At 27.1% G+C, this 14,701-nt stretch overlaps 1 protein-coding gene across 3 annotated transcripts in view; it reads left to right on the forward strand.

Moving 5' to 3' along the window:
* LOC122506487 (protein groucho-like) overlaps positions 1-14,701 on the forward strand; it is a 143,759-nt gene that overhangs the window by 65,249 nt on the left and 63,809 nt on the right. For all 3 annotated transcript variants that reach the window (XM_043618700.1, XM_043618703.1, XM_043618701.1), the window contains exons 2-3: positions 3,895-3,992; positions 9,999-10,062. In XM_043618700.1, the coding sequence (XP_043474635.1) occupies positions 3,895-3,992; positions 9,999-10,062 (162 nt within the window). The remainder of the gene's footprint in view (positions 1-3,894; positions 3,993-9,998; positions 10,063-14,701) is intronic.

The raw sequence follows: 14,701 nt of genomic DNA on the forward strand, positions 1-14,701 counted from the left end.
AATTCCCCCGCCTATCTTGGCACAAACCTGGCTGTGTCTTTTTTCTCTTTCTTTCCTCTATTCTCTCTCTTTTTCTCTTCTTCTCTCTTTCTCTCCCTTCTTTCCTCTATTCTCTCCCTTTTTCTCTTCTTCTCTCTTTCTCTCCCTTCTTTCTTCTATTCTCTCTCTTTTTCTCTCTTTTTTCCTCTATTCTCTCCCTTTTTTTCTCTATTCTCTTTCTTTTTTTCTCTTTCTCTTCTTCTTTCTTTTCCTCCTTTTTTCTCTTTTTCTCTACTCTCCCTCTCCGTTTTTCTTCTCCATCCACTGCCCCCTCTGTTTGGCAACTGTTCTTGGCCTTTTAAAGAACATCGTAATATCCATTGCCACAGTTTCATGCGCTCAAACCTCTTAAGTGCCTGGCTTCCAACTTCCTGCCAATCGGATCATTCACTGGAAAAAAAGGAGAATGGAACATCAACCATAAACTAAAATAACCATTTTAGCTCTCAACCATTTGAAGCTTTTTCTTTTTCTTTTAAACGCAATTTTCTAACTTGGAAACTTTTTGATCGTCGATTTTTTTTTTTCATAATGGAAAAGTATCGAAATTTCAGTAGGCCTCGGATATTATGATGTTTTGTTTTCTTTTTTCAACTACTTTTCAAAAATTACGACTTTTTCAACTTCTCTTCTTAAATATTGCAACAAAATACCGCACATTTTTAGTATAAAAATTGTAAATTATTTCGCGGCCTGAAATTTGATAAAAAAAAATGGATCTTTCTGGTACCAAATTGATAACAAATTTAATACCAATTCGATTTAATTTTGTACCAATTGTGGAAACATTTATTAGCAAATGAAATAATCGAATTGTTAATGTCAATGCATTTGGTACCAAATTCAGTACCAATTTGATTTAATTTGGTACCAAATGTGAATACATTTGGTACTTAAATCGAATTGTTAATGTGGATACATTTGGTACCAAATTCAGAACCAATTTGATTTAATTTGGTACCAAATTCAGAACCAATTTTATTTAATTTAGTACCAAATGTGGATACATTTGGTACCAAATTCAGTACCAATTTGATTTAATTTGGTACCAAATGTGAATACATTTGGTACTTAAATCGAATTGTTAATGTGGATACATTTGGTACCAAATTCAGAACCAATTTTATTTAATTTAGTTCCAAATGTGGATACATTTGGTACCAAATTCAGTACCAATTCGATTTAATTTGGTACCAAATTAAATCGGAATTGTTAATGTGAATACATTTGGTACCAAATTCAAAACCAATTCGATTTAATTATAGGTACCATGGTACCAAATGTGGAAACATTTGGTATCAAATTAAATCGAATTGTTAATGTGGATGAATTTGGTACCAAATTAAATCGAATTGGTAATGTGGATACATTTGGTACTAAATTAAATCGACTTGATAATGTGACTATACATTTGGTACCAAATTGAAACGAATTCGTACTGAATTAAATCGAATCCGGTACCAAATTGATGCGAAAATTAATATTATCATTTTGTTTCGAAAAATAACAGAAGTAATCACTTTTCCCCGAATTTTAAGGAGTGCACAGTGCACTTTATTTTTTATTGTATTACATTCTTTTTTTTTTTTTGTTTTTTTGCTTCTTTTTTGTTTTTTTCTTCTTTTCAGTTTTTTTGGTTCTTTTTTGTTTTTTTCCCTTCTTTTATTTCACTTAAACGTGCTTCCTTTGTTTGGATAAGTTGGCAATTTCTGATATATACACGAAACGAAGGAGAAAGGGGTTGGCGATCGTAGATAGGAATTCGAGTCTCGTTGCACGATTTCCGTTATTTATGCGGCGAATGTACTAAATATTGCCAACGTTCTAAATCACACGAGGCTAGAGTATAAACTTCCCAAGCCGCGAGATCCGACGATTATTTACACTGGCGGTGAATGCTTGCCAATTTCAAGACATGAAAATAGACCGCGTGGGTGTGTATACATGTATACAGTTAGCAGCCAAGATTACTGACCGGTAAATGAACACTTTCTGCAAACATTAACTTTAATGGAACAATTAGTTTTTAGCATTTTCAGAAGTATTATTGCATTTTGCAATGATGATGTTAACAATTTTTGGTTTCTTGCAATTTTTCTTGAGAACTTCCTTAACTTTGTTCTATTTTCTGACTCATTTTGCTTTTCTTTCTATTTTTCTTCTTTTTTTCTCGATCTTCCTGTTCCTCTTCTTGTTTTTGTTCCGTTTCTTGTTCTTGTTCTTCTTCTTGTTTCTTTTCTTGATCGTCATCCTATTCTTCTTCTTATTCTTGTTCTTATTCTTGTTCTTGTTCTTGTTCTTGTTCTTGTTCTTGTTCTTGTTCTTGTTCTTGTTCTTGTTCTTGTTCTTGTTCTTGTTCTTGTTCTTGTTCTTGTTCTTGTTCTTGTTCTTGTTCCAATTCTTGTTCTTCTTGTTCCTGCTCTTATATTTGTTCTCGTTTCTTTTCTTGTTCTTGTTCCAATTATTGTCCTCTTTCTTGTTCCTATTCTTGTTCTTCTTCTTGTTCGTTTTCTTGTTCGTTTTCTTGTTCTTGTTGTTCCTGTTTCTCTTTTTGTTCTTGTTCCTTTTCTTGTTCCTGTTTCTCTTTTTGTTCTTGTGCCTATTCTTGTTCTCGTTCCTTTTCTTGTTCTTGTTCCTGTTCTTGTTTTTTATTCTTGTTCTTGTTACTATTCTTGTTCTTGTTCCTATTCTTGTTCCTTTTCTTGTTCTTCTTCTTGTTCCTTGTTCCTATTCTTGTTCCTTTTCTTGTTCTTCTTCTTGTTCCTATTCTTGTTCTTCTTGTTGCTTTTATTGCTCTTGTTCCAATTTTTTTTCTTCTTCTTGTTCTTTTTCTTGTTCTTGTTCCAGTTTCTGTTCTTCTTCTTATTTTACAATTGAAAATTATTGCCAATCACAGAAAGGTGACTTTTGCCGTTAAGTATATTCATGTCATTAAGAATATTAATAAAGAGAGAATTAAATTATAAAATTTTTTCATTGTAATCCACATGAGTCGTTATGCGAAACATTTTGGAATAAAGGAAATGACCTATTACTTGAACAGGGGAATTTTATTACCTCAGTTTCATGGTTTTTGCCTTTCCACACACATGTTGCGTGCAAGCGATCGTTTCGTACTACCTTTCTGCTTATACAGCCACTTTCAGGAAACGGGAATACACAAATAAAAAAAAGAAAAAAGAAACAAAATCGGTGTTGGCGCATAAATATTCATCACATATAACCTGAGTCATCTGTTTTATTTTGATTAACAAGCTTCTGTCTTATTAATAATTATTTATTATTACATAGCATACGATAATTAGCATACTACTACTTTCTTTACACATCTAGTTTAAAAATGTAGATAAATTTTATTTTTAAAACAGTTATATTAACACTTTACTGTATTTGAAAATTTTTATTTAACTATTAAATTATTGTAACTATCTTGTAGTGTATATTTAAAAATACATTGATTGACTCAAAATTCAATCACTTTTACCATATTTATAAAAAGTTATTCATATATTTCTATGATTTTTATCTCTATGAGGAAGTAAAGTGTTCATGAAATGAGCACCAAAATTATAAAAAAAATATACCTACAACTTGTTTTTGTTTATTTTTTATTTTTATTTATTTACCCATTTTTTTTCGTTTCAATTTTTCTTTCCGTATATCAATATAGAAGAAAAATGCAACTCGTATTATTATTATAGAAACAAAATGTTGTTGTAAAAAGAAACAATTCGATTTTCTCGCATTTTTTTCGAAATATCCATTTTTCGTTTACTATTTTGTACAATTCGTTCTATGCACATATATATATATATAAAACTTTGCCAATTGAATTTTCTTTCTTTTCTGTTGCAGGTCCCTCCACAGCATGGGCAACCGTTTAAATTTTCAGTAACCGAGTCCTGTGATCAAATAAAGCAAGAATTCAATTTTCTTCAAACCCAATATCACAAGTGAGTCACTCTTTTTATTATTTATATTTTTGCAATTTTATTTAAGCAATAAGTTATTGGTATTTTGTAAATAAATTTGAAATTTAAATCAAATTTTTGTTGTTTTTTACTAAAAATGACTACTTTTTGTTAATTTTACTCCAGGATGAATTTCTATTTTTCTATTTTATTACTTTATAAAATAGAAAAAAAATTTTAATTCACTAAAATTCCAGATAAAATCGTTATAATAATTATTATATTGTATAAATCTATTTTATACAATATAATTTCTTTATATATATTTATATAATATAATATGTTGCGGTTAGCGATTATTTTGTATATACGATATACACTTGAATGACCATCGGGTACCTACATTTAACGTTTCGCTGTCATTGCTTAATAGATATCCTAATGCCTCCGCAACGTTTACGCGTAAAACTATATGGGTAGACATTTTGCAGAACGAAGCTATACTCGTAAAAATATTATTGCTTCAGGTAATAAGTGACTGGTAAAATTTCACCATAACTGTATTTTCTTATGTTCGGTCACAAACACGAGGAGCGAATATAATAAATTTACATATATAAATATAAATAAAAAATATGTATAAATAATAATTTTATAATTACTGGCTAAAATTTCAAATATAATTGAATGTTTCTCAAAATTTAATTCTTATAAAGAATTTATTAATTTTTTAAAAAATAATTCAATTTCTTAGAAGAATTTTATATTATTTATGTAAAGAATTGAATTTTTACGAACAATTTTATTTAATTTTTTTTTTTTTAAATAATTGAATTGAATTGAATTGAATTGATGAAAAGCATTTTACTTATGTATATTGTTACACATAGAAACTTTTTTTTGAATAAATAAAATAAAATAATTATATATATATTTATATCTATATAATATAGATATAAGATAAATATCTGTATTAATAGACAGAGAATAGAATAGAGAGAGAGAGAGAGAGAGATACATAACTAAAAATAGTTATATATGCAGTATACATAGTTATAAAATATAAATACATAAAACCTAGAATGGGAACATATATTTTTTTTTTTAATAAATAACTGAAACAGTAAAAGAAAATTCATAAAATCGAGTTATCATTTATTTACTCGTTACATAAATGTTGCAAGTGAGAGAGAATAGATATGAAGTGTTGACCTTTGTATTTTAATTATCTTAAGTAGGTTAATACCTTTTCTTCACAATATCTTGTGGAGTTTAACGAGACAATAAATTTTCTTCCATGGTAGAATGGGTAAATATCAAGTGTTTAGTTAAAGAGTTAACTAGTCAGTTATACAGAAGATTATTTGTCTGATTCGAATAATACACGTTACTATAAACATATATATATATATACACATTTACATATAAATATATATTCACATCCCTCGAGGCTTTCAGATTATAATTTGTAATATATAATACCAAACTGATAATTTGTATACTTAATCATTCCGCAATAAAAGACATTTTAAAATAGTTAATCAAAATATAGATAATGATAATAAATTTTATTAGTGGATTATTTTAAAATGTCGTTTTTTCGTTTTTTTATAATTTATTATTATTATAAAAAATTTTTTTTTATTTATTTTTTTTTTTAATTTTATTTTTATTCAAACTGAAAGATTTAAAATTACAAGTTTCGAAATTTAATTTTTTGGTGATTGAAGATTAGAAACAGAAAAATTGAATTATGTATTATTTTTCATGTTCTTTTTTGAAGTAAAAATATTCATCGTTGAAAATAATGTCTTGTAAATGTTAAAGAAGTACTTATTAAATTCTATGTTAGTGTGATAACGCGGACCTAACTGACTTAGAAACCTTTTTGCGGTCAAGCATGTGTTTTATAATATTAACACGGAATTACTGTTCATATATATATATATAACTATTTTACTGACAACTTACTTCTTGTATTTTCAGTCAACTTAGATTAATGAAATTAATTGAAAAAAAAATAATAAAAGAAAAACATTTTTAAAAATTATTTATTCAAAAGTCAATATTTAAAATAATTAAATTAGTTAAAATGATAATTTATTATTATATAATAGTTTTTTTAAAAAAACAAATTAATGTTTTAATTAAAAAATTTATACATTGAAAAAAAAATGTTTAAACTAAAAAATTTAAAAAATTTTTTTAAAATACTTTTTTCTTAAATAAATAATAGCAGGTGTGACGTAGAAATCATAGTCTAGAAATGAGCATTAGACGATTTTCTTGGTGTGTTAATTTATGAGAAGGTCCTTAATGTGTTAATTCGAGAAGTCACGTGCTGTACAACGACGGAAACTTAAATTACTGTTTCGTGTCGCCGGCCTCGGGGCTGTGTACAATGTGCATACATATATATATATACATAAACATGTGCGCATACGTTAAGGTAGATACGTTCTCTAACTTGCTGATATCAACACAAGTGTACATACGCAAGGACGGAGGTTAAGTCAAGTTTTAATGGATTGTAAGTTGCACGAAACTTATTTACATGTACAATATTCAACATAATATATACATATAGATAGATATATAAAATGTTAAACTGTATCGCGAACGAGAAACATACATTTATTTTTTATATTTGCGAAAAATGAAAAATTATCAGTCCCCTTATTCAAGTGGAATTAATTTTTTATATCTTCCCATTAGAATTTTAAGATTAACATTCACTTTTTTTTAAATCTTGACATTATGGACAATTTTGGGACCTGGCATCGTGTTCAGAGGGTAAAAATACATTGAAAACGAGTACAATATCGAAAATAAGGAGAAAAATTTTTTTTTGGGTGTTTACCCCCACTTTTTTCAAAAAACGGACGTTTTAAGCGTATTTTGGAACTTGAATTGTGTCCAGCGGATAAAAAATAATTAGAAACCAAACTCCGATAACAAAAATAACAGAAAAAAAAATTTTTAGCTCGAATTTTCTCAAAATTTGCAATTTTTTGGAATGTTTACTCCCACTTTTCTCAAAATACAGAAGTGCTAGATAATTTTAGAACCCAAGATCGTGTTTAGCGGACAAAAATACATTGAAAATCACTCCCATATCAAAAATAAGAAGAGAAAATTTTTTTCGGGTTTTTACCCCCACTTTTTTCAAAAATCTGCCGTTTTTGGCAAATTTGCGACCTGAGATCTTTTTTAGTTGATAGAAAAGCATTTAAAATGATTCTGATGACAAAAATAAGTTGAAAAAAGTATTTTTACCTTCACTTTTCTCAAAAATTCTCTTTTTTGGGTCTTTAGCCCAACTTTTCTCAGAAATTCTCAAATTTTTTAGTCTTTACCTCCACTTTTTTTCAAAATTCTGTCGTGTTAGATAATCCTAGAATCCGAGATCGTGTTTAGTTGGCAAAAATACATTGAAAATCACTCCCATATCAAAAATAGGAAGAGAAATTTTTTTAGGGTTTTTACCCCCACTTTTTTTTAAATTCTCAAATTTTCGTCCACGTTTCTCAAAACGCTGACTTTATAGATTATTTTAGAACCCGAGATAGTGTTTAGCGAGCAAGAAAAACATTGAAAACTAGTCCAATATCAAAAATGCTTGAAAAAGAAATTTTTTTTGGTCCTTACCCCCTTTTTCAAAAATACGAAAACATTTGCCACTTGCAGCAAGCTTGCAGTGCAATTTTCTCAAACTTACCACTTAATTGGGTGAAAATTTTTATTGAAGAATTATGTGACTCTAAAAGAAAAAAGAGAACAACGAATGATTAGTGTTAAAGTAACGTGAACGATTTATAAATGATTGTCGTGTTCTAGGAAAAAGGAAAAATGTCGAGAGACTCATTTTTAAATTAAAAGACAGACACGTAGATGAGAAATGGGCGTAACACGCAAAATAATACAGTAGAAATGATGACACGCGATCATATGAACAATGTATGTGTATATGTACATAATACAATGTATATATGAGTGTTTTGCACGTATGTGTATGAGTATTCAGAAGCGAGTGTAATAATATTCATTGTCATATACACAAGAGCATGCGCGCGTGAATAGTGGCAATCATTATCGGTCATTATCAATGTCTGCCACGGCTGCACTGATTGTGCGTTTTAATGGCTCTACCATGTACCCTTTCGCTATGTTTGTTCTCAATTTTAGGTGTCGTTCGCGGTGTATATGAGATCTAGTTTGTTACTGGGGTTACTGGCGAAAATACCATATCTAGTTTGCTATTTTTTATGAACCTAAAAATTTTCAAACAATTGTTTGATTCTTGTCAATTTTCCTACTTTCTTCGACGCTTAGCCTAGATTCTAATATCAAAAACATATCTAGATCCCAGTTTCAGATTAAAACCATAATTGTTTTAAGAACGTTCCAAAATCGTTTTTAGAATGTTTCTTTGTCTGACAAATAATGTTCCAAAAACGTTCTATGTTTCTAAAAAGTTTTAAAAACAATGGAACGTTTTTGGGACATCAGTTTTGCCAGACATGAAGCGTTCTAAAAACGTTTTTGGAACGTTCTTAAAACAATGATGGATTTTTTACCTCTTTTGTGAAAAAGGACAAAAAAAGTTGTTTTGAAATCAAAAAGACAAGTTTATAATCTAAACAGCGGATTGTACTATGTAGAAATCTTGCTATAACATTAACTTTATAGCATTTTGATACAGATTTTAGAGAATTTGATGAATCATTAATTTTGTAAGTGCTTTCGCAGTAGTTAATGTTTCAGCAATTTTAGGATATAATCGTAAAGTAACGGATCTACTGTGAGGAATTAATGAAGCATTAAATCTAGAATTATATATATATGTATACGAAGAATTTGCATTTTGAGAAATTTGTATCTTTTGGCGACGATTTTTCAACTACTAATTTTAGAACTTTATCAATTTTTTGTGTATTGTCATTTCTGATATGCTGTACTTTAATGGGGAAAATACATTTGGTACCAAATTGATACCAAGTTCAGTACTAATTCGATTTAATTTGGTACCAAACGTGGAAACATTTGGTACCAAATTGAATTGAATTTAGGATGCGGTTACATTTGGTACCAAATTGATACCAAGTTCAGTACCAATTCGATTTAATTTGGTACCAAACGTGGAAACATTTGGTACCAAATTGAATCGAATTGGGGATGTGATTATATTTGGTACCAAATTGATACCAAGTTCAGTACCAATTCGATTTAATTTGGTACCAAACGTGGAAACATTTGGTACCAAATTGAATCGAATTGGGGATGTGATTATATTTGGTACCAAATTCAGTACCAATTTGATTTAATTTGGTACCAAATGTTTCCACGTTTGGTACCAAATTAAATCGAATTGGTAATGTGGATACATTTTGGTACCAAATTGAATGGAATAGTGGATGCGGTTACATTTGGTACCAAATTGATACCAAGTTCAGTGCCAATTCGATTTAATTTGGTACAAAACGTAAAAACATTTGGTACCAAATTGAATCGAATTGGGGATGTGATTATATTTGGTGCCAAATTGATACCAAGTTCAGTACTAATTGGATTAAACATTTGGTACCAAATTTAATCGAATTGAGGATGTGGTAACATTTGGTACCAAACTGATACCAAATTTAGTACCAATTCGATTAAATTTGGTACCAAATTGATACCAAATTAAGTACCAATTCGATTTAATTTAGTACCAAATGCGGATACATTTGGTACCAATAAATTAAGTCGAATTTAGGATGCGGTTACATTTGGTACCAAATTGATACCAAGTTCAGTAATAATTCGATTTAATTTGGTACCAAATGTGGAAACATTTGGTACCAAATCGACTGGAATCGAAGTGTGGTTACAGTTGATACCAAATTGATACCAAGTTCAGTACCATTTCGATTTAATTTGGTACCAAATGTGGGAACATTTGGTACCAAATTGAATCGAATTGAGGATTAAATACATTTTAATTTCCTCCTCCTTTATTAAAAATTAAAAATTTACTAATTAATGTTACTTCTTTTTTGTTTGTTGCAGTTTAAAATTGGAGCTTGAAAAGCTGGTTCAAGAAAAGACGGATCTACAGCGCCACTATGTTATGGTATGTGAAAATTTAATATAACTTTTATAAAAAGTATAAAATAACTTTTCTCCCCAGTCGATAAAACTTAAAACAGTCAATTACTTTTACAAGTGCAAGTCTGGTATATACATACAGTGAACTCGGATGAAAGTTCTAGTTGCATAATTAAAGTGCAGAAAACACGACATATAAACAGGTTGTTGTGAATTATTGCACGCTATACGGGATGTTAGTTATTATATGACTTCTGTTATATACATACATATATATAAATATGTATCTTGTACATATCTATATGTTGAAAATATACGTATAATAGTCAAATGTTTAGTTCATACATCATCATTATATACTTTGCTTCACATGTATCTTCATTATATACTATATATACATATATATCATGACAAATAAATAAATATATATAGTTTATAATATATATATATAGTATATAAAATTATGCTTATAAAATATATATATACCTATACATATATTTATTTATTTGCCATGAGTTATACTTATTTTGAGAAAATTTCTACCAAAGTGTATACATGGAAGTAGGTTGATCTTGCTGTAGAGCTTTTCAGAATTTACTCGAGTCAATGTGACCTCAATCACTTGTGTAACCTTTGTGTATACTAGAAGTTGAAAAGCATACCCAATTTTTATGGAACTTAAAAAGATTTCCAGCTTTTTCATTTTCTTGTATTTTATTTTACATTTTATATTTTTTTAATCTTGTATTTTTGTATTTTTATATTTTTAAACGTTTATATTTTTATTTAGGGGAACATAGTCAGGGTTGGTCCACCTTTTGAACTTTATTTATAACTTTTTGTAAAAAGGGTCCAACCCTGACTACAAGTTTTATTTTTGAGCCGCATGTGCAAAGTGTATTCAAAAGCATAGAGTAGAGAGAAAAAGAAGTTCTTAAAAATTTTTTGTAATTCAAAAGCAAATATAATTGGTAATAAAGTCTTGTTTTGAGTCCATATAGAGGTAGCACTCTGCTATATATGGTTTATTCAACAATAAATATACTGTTTATTTTTTACGGTTCAGAATTTTGTTCACAAAAGGCGTACAGTAACACCTGCTCAATCACCTTCAATTTTACTGTTACATAGAATGTTACGTGACACGTCTTGTATATATAAATAATAAATAATATACAAGCTATTCGAAACTGTTACTCCGTATAATACTTTCGCCGCATTTGAGTTGCACATATATTTCACGAGGATGTCACTCCATGACGCCTTATCTGTTTCTCTGATCGATTGTTTGCTCTTTACGAATGCATGAAAGAAAGAAAAAAAAGAAGAATATACTTTTAGTCAAGATTCTCGATCAGAAACGTACGTGCAAATATTTCAATGCGCAAAAGAAATAAGAGAGGGGTCTTTTAAAAATAAAAATTTAAGTTTTTTTTTTTATTTTTTCCTTTTGATTAATGCAACTGGATGAAAGAAAGAAGGTATTTGAATATGTTTATTATTTTCTTTTTATCTTGTTTTTGTTTTTGAATATCCACACTGTAAAAAATTTCTGAATTTTATCCGATAATATAAACGGTAATTTTTCCGAAATTAGGGGGAAATCAGTTTTTCCGAATATTGAATAGGAAATATTTCCGAAAGTAGGTGGAAAAATACTAGTCGCATAAAAACCGGAAATTATTCCTTTATTTTCGGCAAAGTATCCGAAGATCGCGGATTTTTTACCAGTTTTTCTGTAACAATTTCCAAAGTTAAATGGAAAAATAATTTTTCCGACAAAAGTCGGAAATTATTCCATAATTTTTTGTAAAGTTTCCAAAGATAGTGGATTTTTCACCAGTATTATTATGAAATATTTCTGAAGCGAAGTAAAAGAACAGTTCTCCCAATACTTAATTGGAAGTATTTCCAAAGTTAAGAGGAAATACACATTTTCCGAATATTTAGTAGGAAATATTTCTTCTTTCCTAATCTGAATTAGTAAAAAATTCAATTTTGAAAGCAAAAATCAGTAAAAATTGTCTGTTAAGTAATTATCGAATTTTGACTTTTTTAACCATTTGTTAAGTATATCAATAAATTATTTTTTTACATTTAATTTATAATTATTAGTCAACGTTTTTTTCACTAATTACTAAAGAAAAAAATCCGATATGTGTATTTATATACTACTCTTTAAATCTAAAAAAAGTGAAAATTTACTTAGAATACATCAAAAGTATTCCACGTAAGATAATAAGTATATATATATAATTAAAAATAAATGAAAAATCATTTATGAATTAGTCTACATGCACGTACTTTTTTACGTGAAAGACTTATGACGTAACTTTTCTAAGAGCATTTTCACTTACTTAAATTTGAAGAAAAATAATTAGTTTATTTTTACTGTTTTAAATTTAAAAACTGTTAAATAAGAAAAATAATTTTTCTATAAAAATGTGTCTGTGTATGCAGTAAATAGTTCTCAAATATTCCTCAAAAATCTAAATATATATATATCCTAAATTTAACGGAAATGTGAAAAAAAATGTTAACAATACTATGAATCGGTTGGTCAACAGTTTTAAAGAGATTGAACCTTTCGAAATTCCATAGAAGTTAGAAAGAACAGATTTTACTCCACATGTTTCTTAAAACTGATACTTTGCAGCAGATTCTCATAGCCTCCCTTGGTCGAGCGCGTCTAAGCGTGCGCTCCCAATGGTTGAAGGCTCCATTAAAAAAAACCCTACGCACAGACAGCACTATAAGGCTGACAGTTCAAATCGTGGTAGATAGATAAATAGATACTTCCGTAAAAATGTAAATAATAATTTTTTTTAAATTAATTTACATTTATTTTAATATATCAGAATGTAATATAAACAGTTTTGATTTTTTACATAAATATTCAAATGATTTAAGTAGAATTTCCGAATAAATAGTAGGAAATATTTTCGAAATTCATGGTAGATAATTCCTTTTATTTATTCGGAAAAATTTCCACCGTTTGGGGTTCCGTGCTGTCCGTATTTTTTCGGAAAAAATTCCGAAAAATTTTTTACAGTGCAAATAGAAGAAAATTTGAGCATGCAGAAAATTTAAATTGAATGAGATAAAAATTATATAAAAAATTGTAATCAATTTCTTTAAGATTCAATTATTTATTCAAAAAAATATTTTGAAATTCAATTATTTTCAATGTCTAGTATTTTCAGGAAAATTTCGCAAAAGAATTCAATTTATTTAGAAAAAAAATTAATAAAATTCATCCAAAATATTCAATTATTTTCATATAAATAATAAAATTTCCACAGAAATTCAATTAATTTAGAATAGCATTTACAAAAAAAATTGATAAACTTAATCCAAAATTCAATTATTTTCATAAATAATAAATTTAGAATAGCATTTTCAAAAAAATTTCAAAGAATCAATTATTTAACAAAATTTTTATACAATTTTCCACAATAATTCAATTACTTTCACTAATAATAACATTTTTCAAGGAAATTCAATTTTAAAAAAAAAAATTTTTGATAATATTCAAAGCAAGAATTCAATTATTTTCATAAATAATAAAACTCATCGAAGAATTTCAATTATTTTTAATACAATTTTAAATTAATTAATTGAAAAATTCAATTATTTTCACAAATAAAGTATTTCACAAGAATTCAATTATTTAAAATTAAATTTCCATATAATATTTATTATATTTCGAAAAAATTAATTATTTAAAATAATTTTTATAAAATTTTTTATGAAGAATTCAATTATTTTTAAAAAATAACAAAATTTTTCACAGAAATTCAATTCTCTTTAAACATTTTAATAACATTTTTTGCAATAATTCAATTAGTTTCATAAATAATAAAATTCTTCTTAGAAATTCAATTATTTTTAAAAACTTTAATTAAATTCTTTGCAACTATTCAATTATTTTCATAAATATAAAAATTCTTCTCAGGAATTCAATTATTTTTAATACAATTTTATAAGAATTGCTTAAAAAATGTAATTATTCTTAAAAATTTGATTTCAATTCCTCAAAAAAAAAAAATCAATTATTTAAAAAAAAATTGTTTCTTTTTTAAATTCTTTGGAAGAATTCAATTATTTACAGAAATATTAGAATTTTTCACAGGAATTCAATTATTTTTAAATATTTTAATAAAATTGTTCGAAAAAAATCAATTATTTTAAATACAATTTTAATTAAATTTTTTTTTTTTGAAATAATTCAATTATTCTTTCAAATTTTAGTAAAATTCTTCCCAAGAATTCAATTATTTACGTAAATAATTCTTCGAAAAAATTCAATTATTAAAGATAAATAACAAAATTATTGCCGAAAATTCAATGATATAAAACAAGTTTTTTTTTGTCGTCGCATGTTTAATTTTTCGATGGCAACTTTTTTACTACTTTTTTTTTGTAGTTTAAAAGCTACTTTTTGCTATTTTTTTAAAAAATTAATTAACGAGTGCAAAGTCTGAATAAATAATTTAAAGAAAAAAAAATTAGAAATAAGTAAATTATATAAGCTTATTCAATGAGGTGGAAAATAATATCCAAAAAGTAACTAATTGCAAATATTACCTTGCAATATTAGCAACATTGCCATGCAATATTAATTCCATATTTTGCTCAAATTCTTCTGCTTATTTGACTTTTCT

This window comes from Leptopilina heterotoma, unplaced genomic scaffold (assembly GCF_015476425.1).
Source record: "Leptopilina heterotoma isolate Lh14 unplaced genomic scaffold, ASM1547642v1 Lhet_42, whole genome shotgun sequence".
NCBI classification, from domain to species: domain Eukaryota; kingdom Metazoa; phylum Arthropoda; class Insecta; order Hymenoptera; family Figitidae; genus Leptopilina; species Leptopilina heterotoma.